The sequence below is a fragment of the Octopus bimaculoides genome, chromosome 3 (genome assembly GCF_046866305.1).
Source record: "Octopus bimaculoides isolate indiv1 chromosome 3, ASM4686630v1, whole genome shotgun sequence".
Lineage (NCBI taxonomy): Eukaryota > Metazoa > Mollusca > Cephalopoda > Octopoda > Octopodidae > Octopus > Octopus bimaculoides.
The window spans coordinates 83,271,542-83,296,852 of NC_142930.1; the positions used below are offsets into that span (position 1 = coordinate 83,271,542).

At 36.6% G+C, this 25,311-nt stretch overlaps 1 protein-coding gene across 3 annotated transcripts in view; it reads left to right on the plus strand.

The window, feature by feature from the left end:
- Window positions 1–25,311, plus strand: part of LOC106880317 (histone acetyltransferase type B catalytic subunit) — a 180,190-nt gene that overhangs the window by 97,655 nt on the left and 57,224 nt on the right. The window contains exons 11-12 of one of the 3 annotated variants that reach the window (XM_089349336.1): window positions 8,604–8,683; window positions 13,319–13,549. The exons of 1 other annotated variant lie outside the window; for it this stretch is intronic. In XM_089349336.1, coding sequence (XP_089205462.1) covers window positions 8,604–8,683; window positions 13,319–13,352 — 114 coding nt within the window. In that variant the 3' untranslated portion in view covers window positions 13,353–13,549. Of the gene's footprint in view, window positions 1–8,603; window positions 8,684–13,318; window positions 13,805–25,311 lie in introns of those variants that run through there. One more of the 3 variants, XM_089349334.1, reaches the window with a different exon arrangement.

Sequence of the window (25,311 nt, forward strand, 5' to 3'; positions counted from 1 at the left end):
TACAAAGGGGTAGAAATCCTTTGTATTGAATGTCTTGTTTTCTATACTGTTGAGCCACTTGGTAATGTGATGAGCATTGGAGATAATGAGATGAACACAAAAGAGCTGCAAGGCACTTTTCATAGCATTTGTAATCTTCAGATTAATCATGTCGAGTATATGCTTGCTAACTAAACCCAATCTGTTTATGGTCGGTTTTATTAATAATCTACACTAGGAGTTGGATAGGAAATTTATGTTTTGAACTTAAATAATTTAAGGTGTATGTTATGCATGATAAGGTTTTACACAATTTCTTCTAATTTTTGGTGGAGGAGAGCTTTTTTTGTTTGTGTGTGTATGTGTGTGTTTTGGAAATGTTGCTGAATAAGAGTTAATGTGTAACATTATCTCATATTACACACACACACACACTTGCATGTGCATGCACATGCAAGCAACCATGTATTTCATTTAATTCTATTTACTAATCTTTCTCATCTCCTAATTATATTTTCCTTCTATTATTTTCATTTTCATTAGTTTTGTATTTTGCTCACTCTTCTTCCAACTAGCTTTATTTTTCATCAATTTATATTTTATATCTAACTTGCTGCCAAACTTCTTATTGTTTTCTTTTAGTCTAATCAACTACTTAAGCCTCATTTGATGTGGAGATAGTAGTTGTCACAGTAATTAAAATACAGTACAGTCATCACTGCTACTTTGTTATCATTTGTTATTGTCATGTTGCCAATGTCATCATCTTCATATTCATCACTCTTTTAAAATACATATCTCTGTATGATGCTAGATTGAGATTTTCCTCAATCGTGTGGGCTCTTCCATGCTTGTGGTGAGTGATGGTGAGGGTGGATTCTGATAATATTGATGGATGACAACCATAGCCACTTTGTCATTCAGGTAATAAATAATGTGTGTGCATATATTTGACTTACTAGTTAAAGTTTTATATGTGACCGTGACACGATTTTCCAGGTATTCATTGTGTGTGTTTGTACATTCACTTTACTTTTGTTTTTATATACTGACATAGGTTAAACAGATATTTATTTAAGACAATATTTTAATGGCTGGATGCTCTTCTGATTGCCAACCCTTATCCATTTTACAAGTGAGGGTATTGGTTGCAAAATAACAATGAGTCATATAGAGGTATGGTTGTGTGTGGTGATATGTTGTATGAGTATGTGTGAGTGTGTTTGTGTATGTACGTACATGTGTGGCATAATGCATTTTATAATATGGCTGTACTCATTTACTCTGCAAAATTTGGTGCTAATTATCTTAACTCTCTTGGAATATCATAATATTCTTTTGTCTAGATTTTGAACAGATAATGCAAGGTAGAAAAAACAGAACAGATTACTTATTCACTAACACTTGTATGTGCGTGCTCTCTCTCTCTCTCTCTCTATCTCTCTCTCTCCCTCTCCCCTCTCTCTCTCTCTCTCTCCCTCTCCCCCTCTCTCTCTCTCTCTCTCTCTCCCTCTCCCCCTCTCTCTCTCTCTCTCTCTCCTTTCGGCCCACAAAGAAAGGTTCATATAGTAAGCACCAGTCATAAACTGAGACTTGTATTTCCTAGCTTTACCTCTCTTTTTACAAGTTCCTAATCTTGCTGCTCTGTAGCAAAGTTGTTGCCATGGTTGAAATGATTGATATTAGGACCTCCATCAACACATTGTAATCTTTAATTGCTTTCTTTCCTTTTTAATTGTAGTTTTTAGTTCATATTTCTCAATGGAACATAGAATGCTAACAAATGTACAAATAATGTTGAAGGGAAAAGGTGCAGGAATGATGAAATGTTGAAGAAGTTCACTTCCCAACTGCATAGTTTCACATTCGGACTCACTGCACAGAACCTTCAGTGAATTTGCTAGATAGAGACTATATAAAACTTGTGGTGTACCTGTGAATGTTTATATTCTTTGCATTTCACATGAAAACCACTGACCTACAAACAGTGAAGTTATCATTTACTTTGTCAACAAATTGTTTGTTGGTTCTGTGCTTCTGAAGACATGTGAATTAAGAGACCCCTTACTTCAAAAGCAAGTAACAGTAACACAAAAGGCATCAGACTGTAAGACATATGGCTTAATAATATATTCATCTAATCTATACTAACATGGAGAAACATGCCTAAAGATGAACAAATAGATGGGCAAAGCTAATGTTTGCATTTATCAACATCTTTTATCCATCTACTAAATCTGTCTTGAGCCAAGCACAACTTCTTTAGCCATTATTTATTGTGATGCTTGTTTGTTTTCATGGTTTAAACTATACTTAACATTGAATTCTGCTGTTCAGCTCAACTCTACTCATAGAAGAAATTGAACTCAGCACTGTCATCCAACAAGCACAGTGTTGTCAGAAAATGCAGTTTTGTTAATAAAACTAGCACCTATAACATACCAGGTCAGTGTAATCAACTATGTTCTCTCTCTCTCTCTCCTGTAAAACTTTAACCAGGTCATTGCAAATTAAGGTTACAGTCCTCTAGGCTATTGACCTCAGTACTTATTGCTAAGTTTCAACCACTTTGCTCTCTATTATCTGGTATCATATTCTGTGGTATGTGTATGATCCCAGATTGACTTAAAATCAAGGGGATTCATTTCTGTGCATGGATGTACATATGCACCGGTGACTTAGTGGATAAGGACATTGCTAGCTTTAGTTTATAAATAAAAGTTTCTAGTTCAAATCCAGTCTGGTATCTTAAGTTTACATGTCTAGGAATAAGACATGTGATGGAGCTTGAAATCTAGCATAGTTGTAAAAATTTTAAATAAGCACTCTAATGAGAAAGTTACTAGTTCATCAAATTATGATTTTAATCTTATTTCAGACATTTAATCAAAAGAAATTGTTGTTGGTGTATATATATATATATATATATATATATATATATATATATATAATATTAGGGACAAAATCCAAAATTACAGGTAAAAACTCAATTAAAATCAATTTATAAAAAATCAAAATTAAATTGAGCTTTATCTTATGATATTTACTTTGTTTTATATTATACTCATTTATTGTGCTTTTAATTGTTAATTTTTCTATATGTGATAATGGATTTTCATCGATGAGTTCTTGAAACTTGGTTATTTTCCCTAAAACTATATATTTTGTATATATATATATATATCAGACACATTCTGAATGTTGGCTGGACCTTAAAAACTCCAGGTACACAAGTCCTGAGGACAACTGATATCTTGAGTATTGAGGTGATGGTGCACAAGTACTGGTTACGTTGGACTGGACACCTTATTAGAATGAAGAAAAACAGGATCCCTAAGCAGATGCTATATGGGGAACTTAGGAATGGAAAGAGACCCCGGCAGAAACCAAGGCTTCAATTTAAGGACTGTATCAAGTCCTTAAATATGCTGGAGACTGACTGGGAGAGCAATGCCTGTCATTGCCACACATGGAGAAAGCAGGTTAAGGAGGTGGGGGGTCGACACTTTTGAAAGAGCACATATTTTGCTTGAACGCGCACTGCTGGTGTAGGGAATGAGGAAAGCTTAGTTTGCAACGTTTGCAGTCATGTATGCTTGTCAAGAGCATGACTCATTAGCCACCTGTGGAGCCGCAAGTGCAGAAGTTAGTCCTAGAGCGCACAATGTTCCTGAAGGTCAGCAATGGTCTTCCTCGGTCACGAGTGGACAGCCATCATATATATAAATAGAGAGAGGGAGGGAAACGAGTGGCTAGTCTTCTGCTATTTTAATCTAGGGATCGGGTTTTAATTCAGTTGAAACCAAGTTTACTATATTTATTTTACTAATTACCTTAACAAAGGCATGAACATCACATGTTAGATTCATCTCTGTAAGTATGAGTGCTATAAAACCAAAACCATTGTTGATGTATGTTACAGCACACTTCTATAAAGGAATTAATCTTCATTGTTTGACAAGGGGTTGGACAGATAACCTGGACTAATTGCCTGCATCATTAAATCTGTCTCTGTTATCTGTATATGTTGAGGTAATTATTCCTTTTATTAGTGTTTCAGTAAATTTGACTCTCTGAACAATTCTTTCGAAAATCAAAAATTCAATATTTATTTTCAAAACTCATTGCTATTGTATTTGATAAAATATAACTTATGCAATAAAATATAAGGAGATTCTTCTTGAACAACTTCATGTGCTGTTGAAGTACTTCATCCTGAAATAGATAGTCTGCAGATAATGATAATAAAATATGTATGAAGTGAGGGGAGGAGGGTTGTTGCTTTGGATTTTTTAATCATTTAATTACAGGAGAAAACATTTCTCATTTTCATTTGCTCTTTATGCAAGATTACTTGACTAAGCCCATTGTGAGAACAAAGGAGGATCAGTCAAATACTCAATTACAATACATCCAGTATATGCGCAATGGTATTTGTGAAACATTCAAATCACAGATGGAAGTATGCAGGCCACTTATTGTTGCCCTGCTCATATTTTGAGCATACATATGTGGAGGATGGCTAGGATAATATTAAAAAAAAATGTTGAAATGGAGAATTTTTCAAAGTTCTCCTAATATTTTAAGCTAGTTATTGTCGTAATTATATTATTCTGCCGTTTATAATCAGCTATAGAGATAAGAAGAGAAATATGAGACTATGACATAAGTTTTCACTAATAACCATCAGGCTACAGGTGTCAGTAAAAGGAGCACCCAAGAATTTGATATTACCAAAGAAAAAAAGAAAGATACATAATGAAGCTACTTCTGCACTTGTTTGTTTTACAATGCAAGAAAGTTAATTGCTATTGCTAAAATATCACCTGATCTTCCACTTCCAAGATAGAATATATGGCTTGCATTTTTTTCTTCTTTCTTTCTGGGGAACACCTAAATATTACTAAATATTCTTTCATCCACTCTCACCAAAATTTTACTTTAACATGAACAAATTTCAGGTCTTGTACCTTTAGTAGAAAGGATTATTATTAAGGTGATGAGCTGGTAGAATCGTTAGCACGCTGGATGAAATGCTTAGTGGTATTTCACCCATCGCTACATTCTGAGTTCAAATTCCTTTCGGGGTTGATAAAATAAGTATCCATTGAACACTAGGGTGCGATGTAACTGACTCATCCCCTCCCCCAAAACTGCTTCCCTTGTGGTGAAATTTGAAACCATTATTGTTGTTGTTGTTGTTGTTGAGTGTGAGAGCAGTGCATGCCATCAAAGTGACACTGGGGTAAAATATACAAAGCCCAGTATACCCATCATGACTACCCTTCTGATAAGGGTACATCAGGCACATGCATCACAACCATATGTACGCGACATGGTGATCTCATATCAAGATTAACAACACATGACCTTGGAGGTGGGACCCAATTAGAATTTTCTTCAGGTCGAATAGCCCATTCCGCTCAAAAGGTCCCTGAATAAGGGTTGTGAAAAGACATTGAACGAAATACCCATGTCTCCAGAGGTGAATTATCCAAACTCCAAAGAATTCCACTCAGCACATAGCTATGATGCACCCCCACTACTTCTGCTCATGATCAGAGCTGCACATATCATCAGCCACCAAGGGACATGCTCAACTGGTTACAGTCAAACAACTGACAAGCAAATCTGTGGTATTGAGTAGAATATTTGCTGTAGCCCATCTTTTATACCAAGACAAAACAATGTACATGATAACACTTCCAATCAGTTAAGATGAGGAGCCATGAAAGCCGGTAGTGCATCAGGGCATTTATTATTGTTGTTGTTGTCGTTATTCCTGTGAAAGGGGTAGGACTATATTCACTAATCTAAGAAATATGAGGAACAACACCACCACTTGGTTTTGTCAGTACCTCCTACATTGAAAAGATTCATAATTAAATGCAGAAAGGCAGTCTGAGAATGCAGTTAGACCACATGTTGTTCTTGTTGAGCCCCAGGTTGGTCCTGATCAAGTAGGTCTATGATCAAAGACATTCTATCCATGAACGTCTCATCTATTTTCAAAATACAAATGGGAAAAGTGAAGGATTTTTTTTGTCAAAATTGGTTTTCGAAACAAAAAAGTTTATCCCCATTTTAAGACTGGAGGGTGATTCAAAAGACTTGTTTGTTATATTTTTTTTACTGTCTGGCAACTACATGAAGATTTCCATCAGGTACATGTATTGGACAAAGTGTTTTTGTTACTTAATCAAAGACCCACGCTGTGGTGGGTGTGTTAACTGAAGAAGGTGCAAGAGCATGTAATTGAGTTTGGGTGTAAGTGGTGCAGAGTTGATGGTATGTTTGGCAGTGTGTTTACGTGCATACATGTGATATCTCAGCAGCAATGTGTCAGTGTGGTTTGTATTGCATGCTATATTGAAAGGCCATGAGGAACAACAAGGCGGATGATTAAAATGAAGAAAATAAAAATTGCATAATTTCTGCAGTAGTGTGTAAAGTAGTTAGTTCACCCAAACTTTAATCTTCCTTAGTGGTATACTAATGGAACTGGTTGGATTTACAGTTTGTTCATCACTCTCTTTCCTTCTCTCTTTCTCTCTCTCCCTCTCTCCTCTTCCTCAAGTTTCACTCATTTCGTCATGGATTCAGAAACTCCTCCATCTTCCCTCCAGCAGCCTGTCTGTAATTGCGGAAAATTAAAAAAAGAATTGAGCAAGGAGTGCTGAGCGTGTGTGCTAGTTATTTGTTTGTTTCTTTCTTTCTTTTACTTATTTGAGTAGTCGACTTTTCTAAAAGCTTAGACTGGTTTTTCAACTTGTAAATGTTAAACAGTCTACTAGTGTTTGTAACAATTATACAATAACACATAGAGGAATATATCCAATGTCTTTCAAATGACTGCATTGCATCTTTTTCTTTTTTCTTTTTTCTTTTCTGTCAGCATTTTGGCATATCTCTCTCTCTCTCTCTCTCTCTCTCTCTCTCTCTCTCCCTCCCTCTCTCTCTCTCTCCCTCTCTCTCTCCCTCCCTCTCTCTCTCTCTCTCCCTCTCTCTCTCCCTCTCTCTCTCTCTCTCTCTCTCTCTCTGTAGATGTTTTCAAGGTTTCTTCTTTGCCATTGATGCTCCCAGTTTTCTCGACTGAGTTCACCAAGGTTTGAGGTGCAGCCTTAGCCACAAAATCAGCTACAGAGATGGCCCTTGTCCCATAAGTCATTATTGATCTCTTCTCTCAGGGCAGTGGGCTGGCAGAATCGTTAGCACGCTGGGCGAAATGCTTAGCAGTATTTCGTCTGCTGTTACATTCGGAATTCATATTCCACCAAGGTCAACTTTGCCTTTCATCCTTTCGGTGCCAAATAAGTACCAATTACACACTGGGATCAATATAATCGACTTAATCCCTTTGCCTGTCCTTGTTTGTCTCCTCTATGTCTAGTCCCTGTGGGCAGTAAAGAAATACTGACTGTTCTCTCTCATATCTCTCTCTATCTCTCCTTTTTATACCTCACCTTATATCAAATCTGATTCATCACAACAGCTTCTTCCTTCTATGCATACTTGCCTCCTGTTCTTATGGATCTTCAGCTAACTTTTCACAGTTGTTAAGTTGGATGCTAAATAAGAAAATGCATAACCTCCTTGGTGATGTCACAAAAGTGTTTCTTTGGTGTACCCCTCGGTCAATTATCTTCTTTGAGTTTGGACTACAGAATTTGGTGGGCATTAGTATTGTTGCGTCTAGCTATTGGCATTCATGGTTTGGGATTTTTGTGGATTTTGTTCTTGCCATTGCTTGGTCATCCCATTTGACATCCAGGATTTGTCACGGTTTTGCTTAATGAAATCTTTCAAGTTTACACCAAAGAGGAATGTGTCAAAAAATGGAACAATAATGGCATATTGCTGATATATTTATTCTGTGATGTGTTGTGAGCAGATGGTTTTATTGTTGAATGGCCTTTCTACTGGTGAAAACCTCGCCCTATTTGGCCTACAAATCTGTTTTACCTCCTGTTGCTGGTTTTAGCCAGTGGGCATTAGCACTGTCTTATTTTTTTTTTTAAATTGGACTTCAATTATATTGGAACAGATATTCACAGGCCACAGTGCTGTCTCTTCTCAACTTCATCTAGGAAGTTGTGAGAGAGTTCTTTGCCTTTTTATCCTTGGCCACATAACCCTTCTTCCCTAGTCTGATCTTTGTGAGCTTCGTCAGCATCATCTTCATGCCAAAGTGAGCAGCACTGACACTTATTACAGAAGACCAACAACAAGGAGATACACATCCCTAACTAACCACCAAACCAAATCTCCATATTGCTGAATTTTAAGAACATGGCACAAATCCTAAGCTGATTTTTTTTTTTTCTCTTTTTCTTCTTGTTTCTTGTTTCAAATGACTGAAACAAATAAAAGAATAAACTGAACAGATTGAAATAAGCTTGAATAATGTACCATGCCTTAGGCCACAATACCATTGTTGCAGTTAAGTTTGGCTTCAACAGCTACTAAACCACATGGTTTAATGGTTCTAACCACTTTAACTATTCTAGGGCACTACCATCTGAAAATGTATTCATTTTTTTTTCATCACTATTTTACACTCCATAACTTTGTTTGATAGTGTAAGCAGGATAGGCATTTTAGTTCAAATGACTTCTATTTTGCAGCTGTTGCTCTTTCCCCCATTAAACCAGCCACTCAGTTGTAGAGTAGGTGTGGGACTTGTTTGTCAGTTAGGCAAACTGAGGTAAGTAGATGTTCTAGTGTCTCACATATTGTTTCCTCCTCAATCACATTGAAATAAACAGCGTTAGGTGCCTCACTGCTCAGATATACAACACAATAGGTTTTCTAGTAGTGAGGTTTGGTCAATAGTCCAGTCTTTTAGCTTCATAACCATTTCGCTTCTTATAATAATGCTTTCTAACTATTTTTTTTTTTCTTTTTTTAATACTGGAGTTGTCAATTTAATCCATCTCAGTACTTGACTTTACATATTTTATTAACTTAGAATGGATTTAAATTCAAAATGTAAAGATATGTAAAACTTCGAGGAACTGTCCTGTTCTGATACTCCACTTGAATAATAACTTTAATGCTTGACTGAATTTGTTTATATCTATTTATATTAAGTGAAAGAGACATTCATACTTTTCTTTTGGCATCTATCTGAAAATCAGGATCACTCACTAAGAACTTAACTTCTTCAAATTCATTAATTATTATTATTATTATTATTATTATTATTATTATTATTATTAGGGCGGGCAGTGCGATCGGTAGTAGCTCCACTCTAGCGTTCTATAGAGGGTTAGTGGAGGAAAAGTGCGACGACGTTCTCGGGGAAACTCTAGGCGTCGAGGATAATCAGCTAAACAGTCTGTTCAGGAGAACTTTCGGGCCGGGGCCCATGGATAATTTCCAAAGGTCCCTCGCCTGGCAGTGCTACCGAGATGCACTACCTGTTCAAGATAAACTCTACCAACATGGAAGTGCCGTCAACCGAGCCTGCCCGAGGTGCACTCAGGACGACGAAACCGTTCTGCACGCACTCGTCCAGTGCCTGAGCATTGCTGACCTGTGGGTTTATATCGAACAGCTACTGTCACGTGTAGGATGGATCCGGCTATCAGCTGAATCCATCGTGAGGATTGACCCGCCAACCTCCTTTAACCGGGAGGGCAAGGCAATTTTCCTATGCCTAGTGGCTGTAGCGAAAGAGGTGATATGGTGGACCCATTTGAAAGGGCTAAAGACAGACACTTTCCTCTTTGGCCAAGGCCTCATCAACTTTTTCAAGTTCCACTTGAAAAGGAAGATGGGAGTAGAGAGGGAAGTGCTGTCTCAGCAAATTCGTTGAAAGATGGGTGACTGTTGGAAGAATGGCCAGTATAAACGGACCAATTCTGAGAATACACCTGTAGAAAAAAAAAAAAGGTAATGTAAAAGGAGAAAGGGCTCTATACCCCTTTCTTATTTTTTCTGACCAGGCTCCCGTGGTTTTATGGGTTTTTCCACGTGTAACCTTTCCTTTTTTGAAGCGCCTCCTCCTTTGGGAGTTCTATTTATTTATTTATTTCTTTCTCCGTTTTCTTCCTCTGTTTAGACGAACTTTCCTACCTTTTTGGACAAAACCTTCGTCCTGTCTTTGTCCTTAAATGTTTTTAATTGATATTAAGCCCTTGTGGCCAATAAAACGAATTTATTATTATTATTATTTAAGGCCATAAGCTGACAGAATTATTAACATGCTGGACGAAATGCTTAGCGATATTTTGTCTATCGCTATGTTCTGAGTTCAAATTCCACCGTGGTCAACTTTGCTTTTCATCCTTTCAGGGTCAATAAATTAACTACCAGTGAAATACTGGGGTCAATATAAGTGACTAGTCCTCTCCCCTCAAATTTCAGGCCTTATTATTATTATTATTGTTTCTTTTTATCAAGAACAGAACCAATTTTGTATTAGTTATATCTGATAAATCATATTTTGGGGATGTAACTAAATACTACAAAACACTATATTTGGTGTTCTACTGCTGTCATCTTATCTCTTTATAGCAATGATTTCTCACTTAATGAGACCAACTTGACTGATACTTTTTGTTAGAATCTCCAAAGATTGGATGATAGAGTCAGCTTCAGTGGGATTTGAACTCCAAAAGACATGACAAAATACCACAAAGCATTTTTTATCTCACACACTATCAAATCTACAGCTCTCTCTTTACCTCTTAGTTTTGATAGAATATAAAAGGATAAAGACAGACAGGACCAGTGGATGTAATGTAATTGTATACAATGAATGGTGGTTATATTTATGCTATATATAAAATAGTGTGAACATGTGAAGGAGGAGGAATATATAATCTACTAAACTATGTTGATAAGGATTTTGGAATTAGATTTCTTAGGGCTTTGGTTCAATTCCATTATCTGAACTGGACACTTAAATCTGTATGTTTCATTGGCTTTTACAGTTCTTGCTTTCAAGAATTGATACTGGGACATTTGAAAATGTTATTTGAAATAGGTTGGAATCTAATCTACTTAACAGCATAGCCAAGCATCTGTCATTATGAGTCCTTAACTGCTCAGAAAAATAGTTGCATATCACTATATTTAGCTTGTTGAACAGATGTTAAACTGAGCTTAACTGTTATTAAAATAACCATACTTGATACAAACACGTCTGAAAAACACTATTTAAATACATTGGTGTCATCTGTACATCCTCTATAGGTCAGCTTTTGTCAAGCTCTTCAGACAGCCTATTGATTTGGGAGAGATGAAATGTTATAGAAACAAGCCCATGAAAGTTAAGAACTTAATTCATGGATAATTACAATCTAAATCAGCTCGTTACTACTGAGTCATCAGTTGCCCTTCTCTAGTGATGAAATTGATGTCGCTTGCATGTATTTTGAAACACACACGCATACACACTATTCCTCTTTCACAGTCAGTAGTGTTAGAAATGTAAGTCAAAGACAGAAATGACAAATCATCAGACTTAAATTCTTGCTTACATTTGACTAGACACAAGGCTAAATTCTTCCTAGGGAGACAGGTGGTTATTTACTGGTATTTGTTTTTGTCAGCCTGGAGGATAAAAGACTTAGTCAAGCTTGCCAAGGATGAACAACAGCCAAAGTTTATTCTAGTGATATTTCGTTCAGAATGTAAAGGGAGGAAAGCAAACTGTAGGGTTGCCATAGAGCTTAGATGACCTGATGGAAATGTATTAATAGAATTTGTTACACAGTACTCTCCACAGTTTTTCACTTCACTTAAACCATTTCAGTTCTAACTTTCTGAGGCCACTAATTGTGTGAAATAAAACCACTGATTTAATTAAACTCCTCGTTTCTTTAACACTTTGAAAGTTACTTCAAACAAAAGCAATACATACCTATAAGGAATATGTTCGCAAAGGAGTTAAGCGTTAATTGTCCCCTATATTTATCTCATCTCCATTCTTTTCAGCTAAGAGATAGGAGTTCAATAGCCACTTTCAATTGACTTTCATTTCATGTACTTTTTGTGTCTAGCCATACTCAGTTTGAATTTATAAGCATGAAGCAACTGCTGCTGCCACCACCACTACTACTACTTCATCATAGCTACTTGACCTACTCTGTGTATCATTTGAATCAAGCCTTCTAAACAATTTCCTTAGACGTTGTTGTGCTTACACAAGTCATTACAGTATTGAACCACAGAGCCAGCCTGAGCTTCTTTTCTGCTGGTAGCTGTTGAACCCCAGGCAGATATATATATATAGCCAATGGGCTTCTTTTTTTTTTTTTACACAATGTATCTGGGAATTATCTAATGTATCCTTCCTTCTGTAAGACTAAGTAAAAACTGATTTTAGATAGGTTTGGTTACTGTTTCCAGTTGGTTGAATGACTGCATAACAGCATCCTCATTTGTTCATACTTAAAAGGCTATTGTTAAGTAAGGCCCTAGATCAACCCTGATTGGGCTGGGATTAGGCATGCCACCACCTAGCTCAGGACCATCTGACATTGTATGATGCAATGATGCTTCTCACACTGAATATAAGTGATTGATTTCTTTGAAATTGGTGACTGTTTTATCATATCCAATCTTACCATTCTGTATGTACCATATTTTCCAGCATACAATTTGACCTAGTATATAGCATAAACATTCAAACATCATCACTATTTTACCAAATCTTGTTGCAGTTTTCGTGGAATGTTTTTTTGATGTATTAAGTCTACCTACCTTTTGGGGGGACTATAAATTTTAGTCTGAAAAATTGAACTTTTATGTCGGAAATTACAGTAACTTGGAAAAAGGTGATCTCCCAACTAAATTCTAGATGACAGGTAGTTGTTGGGTAGTGATGCCCTTAACGAACTAAATGGGTTAATTTAGTGGGCAAGACAAGTGCAGAAGTAGAGAAAACCAAGAAACCTCTAATTTTAGAAGTCCTCTTTCAATCTTCTGTACCGTATGTTCCACCTTTCAACAACTGCAATATTGTCTTATCCCTACATTTATGCACTCCATTTGTGAAAGCATTGTTTTGAAGTACAGTTTATTCTTGTTATTTTTTTTTTTTTTTTTGGGGTATTCTAATAGGTTATCTTTGCTCTCTCTTTCTCTCTCTCTCTTTCTCTCTCTCTCTCTCTTTCTCTCTCTCTCTCTCTCTCGCTGCACATGAAGCAGTTAATAGAGCTCTATAGGCAGTTAAATCTTCTTGCTGCTTTTTGCTTCTTCACTTTCGTTTTATATCTTTCTCTGTTTTTCTTCACTCCTTCTTTATCTCTGCATATCTCTCTCTCTCTCTCTCTAACAAAAAAACTAGCTAAACATTAGATTACTCACAACATTTATTATTCATTTTCAGAGGTCAGGTAAAAGCTTGCCGAAGCTCTGTTTGATGCTCAACCCTAAAAAACTACAATCGGTGCTGGAGAGGAGATATTTGCACTTAGACATACAGTTCCAGATGCTTTATGAGAATTACAAACTGGTATTGAGCAGGTTAAAACGTAAGGTGTCTTCATCGTCGACTTTGTCATCTTCATCCTCATCGTCACCATTGGAATCAGCTAAAAAGAAAAAAAGGAGAAAAAAATGCACAGCAGAACAGAAAGAAAGCAGGCAGCATAAGGAGAGGAGAAATAACACACACAAACACCACAAACACAAACACAAACACAATAAAACTAAATAACTGTAAAGAACAAAATTAATGATAAACAAACGGGTGTTTAATGAGAAGCTGGAGGAATGGATAGGGGTGCTAATTCTAAAGTAGAACTGGTTCAGATGCATTTGTCAAATTGATCTGTTTGGAAATAAAAAGTAAAATAAATGTTTGGTTGATATATATTTCAAGTTTTAATTTATTGATTTTATGTTTTATTACTAGAGTTAAGATAGGGGTTTGGTAGTTTGGGGCAAAAATCGTTAAGAGTGTTGGACAAAATACGCTGTGGTATTTACAACTCAATATGCTCTGATTCCAAATCCTACCAAAATTAACTTCTTTGCCTTTCATCCTTCCAGGATCAATAAAGTACCAGTCATATACTGGGGTTGACATGCAATTGACTGTTCCCTTTCTTGCTATTTCTGACCATTTTTTTATGTTAGAAATTATTGTTGGGGGATATATATTTTTTTAAATTTTATTTGGGCTTTTCTGTGATATTTGAAAGGGTTATGAAAATAAACATTTGCACTAAAGAGGGGTTTTTTTTTTTGTGGTAGTAGTGGGCGTGTATTTTCCTGCCCCTTCCTAAATAACAGTCATGCATACACTCTCTTCTGTCTAAAAATGTAATAAATTTGCTGATTATTCTTTCAATAAAATTTTCAACCCAGTTGGTCAGAACTGTTGTGTGTAATAACAATATTTTATAATGCTCTTGGCGATATTAATATAAAAGAGATGTAAGAAGTATCAGCTGATCACTGGGGGTTGTTGTAATCAACTTACCTCTTTCCACTAAATTGTTGGCCTTGTCCCAAAATTTGAAACCAATATAAAAGGGAGGTGAATGATGGAAAGGATTGAATGCCAAGCTTAAATTCCTTGAAGTATATAGAATCATTACTTAACATTGTGAAATCAAAGCTCGCTTATGTTGACTAACTTTTAATCCACTGAGATTCATAAGATATGCTCTTCTCTTACAAATTTGTGGCTTGTGTGACAAGCTAAGAAATCATCTTCATCATTATTATTGGTAGTAGTTGTATGCAAATGAACCAGAAAATACTTTGATACTAGGAGTTTGCATTTCTACTTGACACAGGGAAGTCAGTTTGTTTTGACAATTCTAGCCAATACCTTTCTCTTTATAGTGTCATAATCACAAAGCTCACAATCTTCCCAAATTGCTTTCTTTAATTTAATTATTTTGCCCATGTATCTTTCAATCTTAGCTAGTCTTCATCATCATCATCATCGTTTAACGTCCGCTTTCCATGCTAGCATGGGTTGGACGATTTGACTGAGGACTGGTGAAACCGGATGGCAACACCAGGCTCCAATCTAATTTGGCAGAGTTTCTACAGCTGGATGCCCTTCCTAATGCCAACCACTCCCATCATATATTTCTTGTTTTCATATATCTCAAAGGCTAGCTATGAATATATTTTTCTTTTTTTTTTTTTTCTTGCCAAGATGGGCTTTCATCCATAACCATTTTGGAATTAATTTCTAGAATTAGATATAGTGTTCTAGTTATGACAGGGCTTTGCATAAATGTTATTCAAAATTTCAGCAGAATTTCTTATTTTCTGATTAGGTTTTCATGGCGGGGGGGCTCAAACCGTTGTGATAAAGAATCTCACTTGCTTTTAAAAAAATTTCATATTGTGTATAAAACAAGTGCTGTAACATATTTCACGAGTTGCTAGTGAAGCAAATCTGGGATCTACGTTCATTTAACTCCTGTACTTGAACTTATTGAAAGCTGATCATTTTTCAGTCATTTAACACCCATTTTTCCATGCTAGCATGAGTTGGATGGTTTGACATCCAACAAGCATCAATATCAGTTTTGGCATGGTTTCGATGATTGGATGCCCTTCCTAACACCAACCGCTTTACTGTATGTACTGGGCTTTTTTTTCTTTCTTTTTTTTTTGTGACAGTGGCACAAGTGCGATTACCAACTAATTTGAAAGAGAGAGAAAAAGGAAGAAGTGAGGGTGGTTTTATACCAGTTGTTGAGAGGCTAAAATATTTCTGATGATACAATCACACTTATGCTATTTTATTTTCTCTCACACTTAATTGTTATAGGGACTTCTGCTATAACAGTTTGTGTGGAAGAGCTGGCTTCAACCAAATAGTGTGGGTTAACAAGTTAACTTTTCTCCCACCACTGTAAAATTGATTAAATAGGTAACAATATTTTGAAATCAAGTTAATCAACTATATTCCCTCGCCATGGTACCTTAGTCATCACTATTCTTTGCTATTATATATATATATATATAAGCCCATCGTATATATGTATATATATATATATATGTGTGTGTGTGTTTGTCCCCCTAGCATTGCTTGACAACCGATGCTGGTGTGTTTATGTCCCCGTCATTTAGCGGTTCAGCAAAAGAGACTGATAGAATAAGTACTAGGCTTACAAAGAATAAGTCCCGGGGTCGATTTGCTCGATTAAAGGTGGTGCTCCAGCATGGCCGCAGTCAAATGACTGAAACAAGTAAATGAGTAAAAGAATATATATATGCTTATCAGTGTCTGTCTATATTTCCCTGATATCTCTTTGTTCATCTTATTTATCAATCTGCACATATCTATCTTTATCTCTTGCTCTTTGTCATATTGTGTTCTTTTATCACTTTCTCTATTCATGTCTATTTTTCTCATCAATCTGTTTCTTTTTATTACATCATTTGGAACAATATCCTCATTGGACATTTGAGCACAAAGACATCCAATGAGCCAATCTATCTTTGATTACTTTTTTGTCCAAGCATTTCTGTCTACTGCTTTCTATCTCTCAACTGTGTCTACATATATCTCTATATTATGTATTGGCTTGTATATATTGCATGTGTGGGTGTTTGTATATTATGCATTATGTGTGTGTATTTGCATGTGTATCATCACCATCATCATTTAATATCCATTTTTCCATGCTTGCATGGGTTGGATTTATATGTGTGTAAATATTACATATTGTGTGAATGTCTTATATATTGCGTTTATATATTATGTATTGTACGTGTGTGTCTCTATATGTATGTTAATGTTTATTTTTTTATGTTCAATTATAATAAAAACAATTTTACGTTAATCTATACTGCTATGGAGTACAAATTTATTATTCTTAAGCAAGAATATTATTGACAGTGACTTCAAAGTTTCAGCCATTTAAGCTGTCATCAAACTGCAATGCATTGAAGTTAATCTTGGCTTTATATAGTCTTGGTTGAGACAAAATCTTCCTTGGCTACATGGATTTGCGATACACAAGTATCTATGATATATATAATTATTGTTACTGATAAAGAGTATGGAGACTTGTACATCCACAAAATATATTTTATAATCTTATACAGTATCTTGTAACGACCTATACGTGTTTCTGTTGCAGTGACTACTAAGTCTCCATACTCTTTATTATTGATAATAATGATAATAATATATACTCCAAACAATTTTCACCATCCAGTGAAGCACACAGAGAATTACCTATTGGAAGAGTTCACTGAGTGACTTGCAACAAGTTGTAGTCACAGACGTTAAATACTGATTGAAGTGGTTAGCTGTTAACTCGAACTTAACTGATAGCTAAAATGGTATTCACTCAGATAATATATATATGCACATATATATATATATATGTGTGTGTGTGTAGCCACATCACTACAGCTTAGATTGTGTCATTGTTTTTACCTGGAATTAAATATCATACATGGATGTGTAGGCATACATATGGCTATGTGGTTCAGGAGTTCACTTTGAAACCCCTTTGTTAGGGACCAAACTATAACTGTGGGAGATCAACCCCTTGTGAATGAAAATGGTAGGTGGAAACTGGAAGAAGTTTGCCTTGTGTGTAATTGAATGTTTTCTTCCTCTTGTTCTGATTGCAAACAAAAGCCTCACCATTCAGGCAAAGCATGACCAGGTTGTTTGTTGTTTGATTGACTGGAGGGGATTATTACCTTGCCTGGAAACAGGTGAGGGTTAGCCTCAAGAAGGGCATCTGGCCAGAGAAAAATTCTGCTCCAGTAAACTTTCAGTTGTACTATGCAAGCATAGAAATAATGATGTGCTGTGTGTGTGTGTGTGTAATATATATGCACAGGCATGGCTGTATGGTAAGAAGCTTGCTTCTCAACCATATGGCTTTAGGGTTAGCCCCATTGTGTGGCATCTTGCTCCAGTTTCTTCTATTATGGCTTTAGGCCAACCAAGGCCTTGTGAGTGGATTTGATACAGAAACTGAAAGAAGTCTGTCCCTATGTGTCTGTGTGTCCCCCACCACTTGACAACCAGTGTTGGTGTGTTTACTTTCCTGCAGCTTAGCTGTTCACCAAAAGAGACTAATAGGATAAGTACCAGACTTTAAGAAAAAAAAATACTAGGGTCAAAAATCCACTCATGAGGCTTTATTTGGCCCATACCTATAGGGTAGAAGACAGGCGCCTAAGGTGCCACTCTTAGACTGAAACTGGAACTATATAGTTTGGAAGCACACTTCTTAACACACAGCCATGCCTGGAGCTATATTCCATGTACCTAATTGTAGTGTGTTTGAGTTGACACAAGGTTATGGTAGAAGTTATTTGCCCAAAGTGCCACCCAATCCTGTGAAAAAAAGAACCACATGATTGCAAAACAAGCTCCTTAACCTCACTTGTATGTTTGGTAGGCAAACACGCAGTCTCAGGAAGAGGGTGAACCTTACTTAGAACCAACAGTGACAAAGTAATGTCCTGCAGAAGACCCTTCCAATTCATGCAAGCATGAAAGAACAGACAAAATAATGAAGAAGATAATAATGGTATCTTTATTGGTGTGTGTAATTCTATTTCTGTGTGATTGTGTGTGTGTGTGTGCACTGAGTTAAGCTGACTCATCAATGTACTTAAACTAATTGCTTAGTTACTCCATGATGTCAAATTTTATCTGAAGCTTATGAATAAACATGTCAACAATAGATTCTTAGTTTTGCTGTTATTATAATGATGGATTAAGATGGCAGGCTGGCAGAACCACTAGCATACTGAACAAAATGCTTAGTGGTATTTCTTGCAGCTTCACTTTCTCAGTTCAAAACCTGCTGAGGTTGACTTTACCTTTCATCCTTTTGGGGTCGATGTAATTGACTAGCTCTCTCCACTAAAATTTCAGGCCTTGTTTTTATAGTAGAAAGCATTATTATAATGGTGGACTTATAGAATCATTAGAACATGGGACAAAATATCTTGTGGTATTTAGTTACAGTTCTTTGCATTCTAAGTTCAGATCCCATCAAGGTTGACTTTGCTTTTCATCCTTCCTGACTATGAAATATGGTATCATTTGAGGACTGGGGTTGATTCTAATCGACTAACATCATATTCCTCCAAAAATTTGTAACTTTGTGTCTTTGTTAGAAACTATTGTTAACACTAGGGTGTTGGTTTGGCAGAATCTTAAGATATTTCTTCTGGCTTTTTACCTTCTATGTTCAAATCCTACTAAGGTTAGTTTTTACCTTTCATTCCTCTTGAAATAAAATGAAACGGCAGACATGAACTATGATTCATGTTCTATGCTTTTATTTAAAGAAACAAAAACAAAAATACTATAGTTGTCACTTGCAAGCTTGTATACTCTGGTAGCATGTGCTATGCTTTTGCTACTTGTTTTAGAAGCAGTTGTGAGTAGGCATAGATACCCTTTTGACCAAGTAGAACAGTAAGGATGTGATAACTGGCAGGAGAAGGGGCTGCACCAGCTCCCAGCTGAATAGACTGGCGCAACATGAAATGAAGCACCTTGCTCAAAGAACCAACTTGCAGACTGGCCAGGGGATAGAACTCATAAACTTATGAGTCTAACTCCCTAACCAATAAGCTCTCCCACCAAACCCTGGTTTGACACAAATAGTAAAGAAATTAATATTTAAGAGTGCTGATGCCACGTAATAAGCACCCAGTCCACACTGTAAAGTGGTTGGCATTTGGAAGGGCATCCAGCTGTAAAAACCATGCCAAATCACCTGTGCTTGTGCCACATAAAAAGCACTCCGTCCACTCTGCTGGGAGGTTGGTGTTAGGAAGGGCATCCAGCTGTAAAAACCTTGCAAAAACAGGCACAGAAGTCTTGTGCAGGCTCCTCTAAAACTGTCCAACCCTTGCCAGCCTGGAAGGCAGACATTAAACAATGATGAAGATTATGATGATTTATAGTTTGATGTTTACCATGGAAAGTCTCTCCAAGATTGACTTTGTTATCACATTCTCTCATAGAGATATCAGTAATACACTTGGGTAGTTCCTAGTTTCATACACAGTTAAAAGAAATACCTATTCTAACAGGCATCAATTGTGTAATGAAGAAGCTAGCTTTACAACTACATGGTTTTGGGTTCAGTCCCACTGTGCAGCACCTTGGCAAGTCTTCTTCTATACATCAGGCCATCCAATGCTTTGTGGAATAATTTGGCTGGCAGAAACTGTGTGGAAGCCCATCGTACATGTTTGTGTCTTTGCATTTGTTCCACAACCACCACTTGACAACTGGTATTGGTTTATTTACATCCATGTAACTTTGCAGTTAAGCAAAGGGACCAATAGATAAGTACCAAACTTAAAAAATTAGTACTGGGGTAGAGTAAATCTTTCAAGGCAATGCCCATGTATAGGCTGCATTCCAATGACTGAGACAAGTAAAAGATAAAAGATTACAGTCGTAATTAATGGTGATGACGATAATTTCAATGGTAGTCGCCAGTAGTGAACAACATGCTTTAATGTTTTGTGATATTGATAGGAATGCTATAAGATGAAGTTGGTGAAGATATGCAATGAGGATGATGTCACTATATATTGGTGCTGACATTGATGATCATGATGTTGATGACAACATCATTATAGTGACTGTGATTGAGTTTTCAATCAGACTTGCAGCCATCTAATGAGAAATCTCTTCATGATAATGAATCTCTTTCTCTCAGAATAATAAATGATAAAAGTTATCTTAACTCTTTGTTTGTAACTTAGACCCACTGAAAAAAGAACTTTTGTTGCCCAAAGAAGATCTTAGTGAGAGAACCCTTGAACTCAGATATACACAAGTCACGCTTTCCCATAGAACTAATGAGGGAGCTTCTATGAATCAGAGTTCTTGTTTTTGCGACTTCATTCCTCTAATCTTAAGATACACAATACACTTATTGCGTGAAAACTGAATAATAAAATAACTATAAAACCTTGTTATAATACCCTAGGCTGTTGCATCACCCTCATTGGAAACACTTTTCTGTGTTTGCTTGACCTAAAAAACAGTCAAACTCCCTCTAGGACACTTCATGTAAATAAGACTGGATATCGTGAGTGGAATACTTTGTTGATAGTTCATTTAGAGCTAATCAATAACACCAGTGACCAGCAGTGTCAAATGTTCAGTGGTGGTCATTGCTAAAGGAAGCATCGTAATTAAGAGTTGTGTAAATTTTCTTGTTGGTTGACAGTAATGTTTAGATGCTTAATGAAATCCCTATCTTTCTCTCATTGTCTTTTTTTTTTTTTTGTTTCTGCTCATTCTGTTTATTCTTTTTATGCCTGCCTGGGGATAGGCTAAATTTACTTCCCAACCTTGTGATTCTGTCTTTGGTCCCATTACATGGCACCTTGGGCAAGTGTCTTCTACTACAACCCCAGATCAACCAAAACTTTTTGAGTGAATTTGATAGAGGGAAACTGAAGAAGCCCATTTGTACATCTTATATATATATAGGAAGGGCATCCAGCTGTAGAAACTCTGCCAAATTTAGATTGGAGCCTGGTGTTGCCATCTGGTTTCACAAGTCCTCAGTCAAATCGTCCAACCCATGCTAGCATGGAAAGCGGACGTTAAACGATGATGATGATGATGATGATGATATATATATATAGTTTACTTTCCCATTCAGGTAAGATCAACATAAAAGTATTCTATCTGGTGAGAGATAAATATCAATATACATTGTATATTAGTGGGGGTGGATGCTCAGAGAGTGTTACCACTAGAATAAGAATAACCTGGGCAAAGTTCAGAAAGCTTCTACCCCTACTGTTCAGAAAGCTTCTATCTCTCGCTCAGAGTGAAAGGTAGATTGTATGATGCATGTGTGCGTACTGCCATGCTTCATGGCAGTGAAACATGGGCCATGACTGCTGAAGGCATGCGTAGGCTCGAAAGAAATGAAACTAGCATAATCCACTGGATGTGTAATGTCAGTGTGCACACATGACGGAGTGTAAGCGCCCTGAGAGAAATGTTGGACAAAAGAAGCATCAGATGTGGTGTGCAAGAGAGACGTTTGCGTTGGTATGGTCATGTACTGCAGTTGGACAAGAAGAGCTGTGTCAAGGAGTGCCACTCCCAAACAGTGGAAGGAATCCGGTGTAGAGGGAGACCCAGGAAGACATGGGATGAGGTGATGAAGCATGACCTTTGAATGTTGGGCCTCACAGAGGCAATGACAAAAGACCGAGACCTCTGGAGGTATGCTGTGACTGAGAAGACCCAGCAAATACAGTGAGTCCACAGCTATAACCTTCATCAGTGCCGCATAACCAGCCCACTCAAAAGTACCTTGGATCGTAGGGTGACATGCCGTGCTTGAGTAGACCTATTGAGTCAAGTACATCAACATCAGCAATATCAAAATCAAATCAAATGGAAATTGTAGTTGTGATCCCCATGCCGGTAGCATGTAAAAAGCACCATCCGAATGTGGCTGATGCCAGTGCTGCTTTGACTGGCTTCCGTGCCGGTGGCACGTAAAAAGCACCATCCAATCGTGGTCAATGCCAGCTCCTCTGGTCCCTGTGCACCCACTACACTGCCAGATCAGATTGAGGCCTGGTGCAGCCTCCTGGCTTCCTAGACTCCAGTTGAACCATCCAACCCATGCCAGCATGGAAAATGGACATTAAACGATGATGATGGTGTATATTATGAGCTACTAATAGTTTCTTACATCAAAGATCTTATCTAGGCAGGTTTTAAAACACATCTAGTGTCTCCATGTACCTAGAGCATGAAGATTACTTGGAGACAATAGGCATATTTTAAAACCTGTCTGGATAAGATCTTCAGTGTATGAAACTATTCATAGCTCATAACTATATACTTTGCATATTAAACTATATCTATATATAAGTGCGTATGTTTGTGTATCCCTCATGTTTCCTAGTTTGCAAACAAAGGCTTGCAACTGGTGTCATTGGCTTGCAGTCCACCATGAAAGGATATCAGAGTTTCCTGGCATGTATGGAAAAGTAGACATGAAAACGATTATGATATATATATATATATATATATATACATACACACACACACACACAGATACAAACATAGAAGCAAGCAAGACTGTGTTTAGAAATATGCTATCTAGCCATGTGGTTTCAGGTTCAGTCCCACTGCACAGCACCTTGGATAAGTGTCTTATATAAAACCTTGTGAGTGAATTGGATAGAAATTGGAAGAAGTCCATCATGTGTGTGCTTATACGTACATGCTACCATGGGTAATTTGATGCAAATTGAATTATAATTATTATATGTACACCATATTTCCTGATATAACCCATAGTAGCAAAAGTGTAACAATAATAATACTATTGTAATAGTCATAGTGATATATTAATTTGAAGCAGTTTGTTACAAATTCTTAATTTAGTGGATATCCTTGTGATTAATGTGAAAGAAACTTCCTCTGCTAACGAGCAGCTTATTTGAAAAGCATCTAAGGAAAATATTCATTGCAATAAATACTATTTCAGAGGCTTTTTTAGCTCACATTCAATTATTCTAGCATTCTCTCTCCCTTCTATTTTGTGCAGATGGCATTCCTTTATTCATTGCCTTCCATCAAGCTTAGTGTGTGCACTTGCCCTGCACTTTGTATATTAACTCTGTCTCTTTCCCCCCTTTTCTCTATACAACATAAAGCATGACTAGACAAATCAACTAACAAGTCAAGCAACATTTATTTAAGCACTAGTATTAGTGATGTATAAACATGCATACATCATTATCTTTTTATGTTCATTTTCCATACTGGCATGGGTTGGACAGTTTGACCAGAGCTGGTAAGCAGGAGAGCTGCATCAGGTTCCAGTCTGATTTCTCTTGGTTTCTATGGCTGGATGCCCTTCCTGGGTGCTTTATACATGGCTCTAACACAGGGCTCTTGCAGGCCAATTGTCTTCAGCAGAGGGAGTGGCATTAACACTTCTACTGTGGAGAATGAGTCTCCTTGAGTACTGCAAGGGGGCAGATATTTCAATCTTTTGTCATCTCAGATGTGTGTGTGGTTATGTAAATCTATTGCTTCTTTACTGTTACATGCCAACAACTTGTCAAGTTTATCCTTCTACTTAAAACTGTGATTGTTTCTGTGTGTAACATGAACAAATCACATATACATATGTCATGTATTTGGCATCCATCAACTACATAACTTGTATCAGCTTCACCATCTCTATACCACTGCTTATCAATTTCAATTTTCTTATACTGACTTTAACCCCTAGCTCCTATAACAAACTTCCTTTATAAAGTGATCAGAATTCAAATCTTCATGTAAATTTATGTTCCAAATTCCAGCTTAATCATGACAAATATTGTTTTACTTCATTAATTTCAAAATAAATCTTAAAAATAGTGTATTTCACCAAAATTATAACAAAAGGATTAACCTCTTACATTCTCTCTTATACTCTCTCTCTCTCTTCTATGTTATAAAACCTGATTAGAGGGATCGGCCAACTAACCAACATTTATATTTGCTATTATTATATACAGATAAGCCCACACATACATACAAAGCATTTATACTTATGATTTCTATCACAAAAGTGTACAGTATGTGCTTATGAAGAATGTGTACACTTTATATTTATATATGCTGGTAATTGTACCTTTTAAATATCTACTTGGGTGCCTGCAGGAAACAACAGTATGGATTTAATCCTCTAATTACCGACATATACAAACACTACAGAGTTCTGTTGATAGCTGTGTGGTCTATTGATTTATAGTCATCTATTTTCTGATAGTCTTAGCAGATCTATAGTACTGTGTGGATATGATATCTCACTACACATATTAAACAATTGTTCTCAAAGATCTTAAAGTAAGCCAATCTCAAACCAGAAAGCAGAACAAAACTGTTATATCAGCAAGGTTGGTTTGGCTGATTTTTTTTTTTTTTTTTTTTTTTTTTCAATACCACAGCATTTTAGCCAAGCCTCTGTAGAAATAGATAGGCAATTACCAGAAAGAATAGTATAAATCAGACATGCGAAAAGCAGACAGGATAGTAAATGTAATGCCATATGCCTTAATTACCATGTATTTCTGTAGAATGAAACCTATTACATGATAAATGGTACAGCTTATTTTTATTACTATTGCTATCACCACCACCACCGCCACTACAACCCAGTCCAACTTGAGCCAATGAAAGGGCTTTTGTGTGCTTGCTAGAAATGATGACCAAATCTTCCAGGTGTGGCTGTATGGTAAGAAGTTTGCTTCTCAACCATATGGTACTGAGTTCAGTCCCACTGTGACACTCTTCTACTACAGTCCTGGGCCGACCAAATCCATGTAAGTGCATTGGGTAGACAGAAACTAAAAGGAGCCCATCAT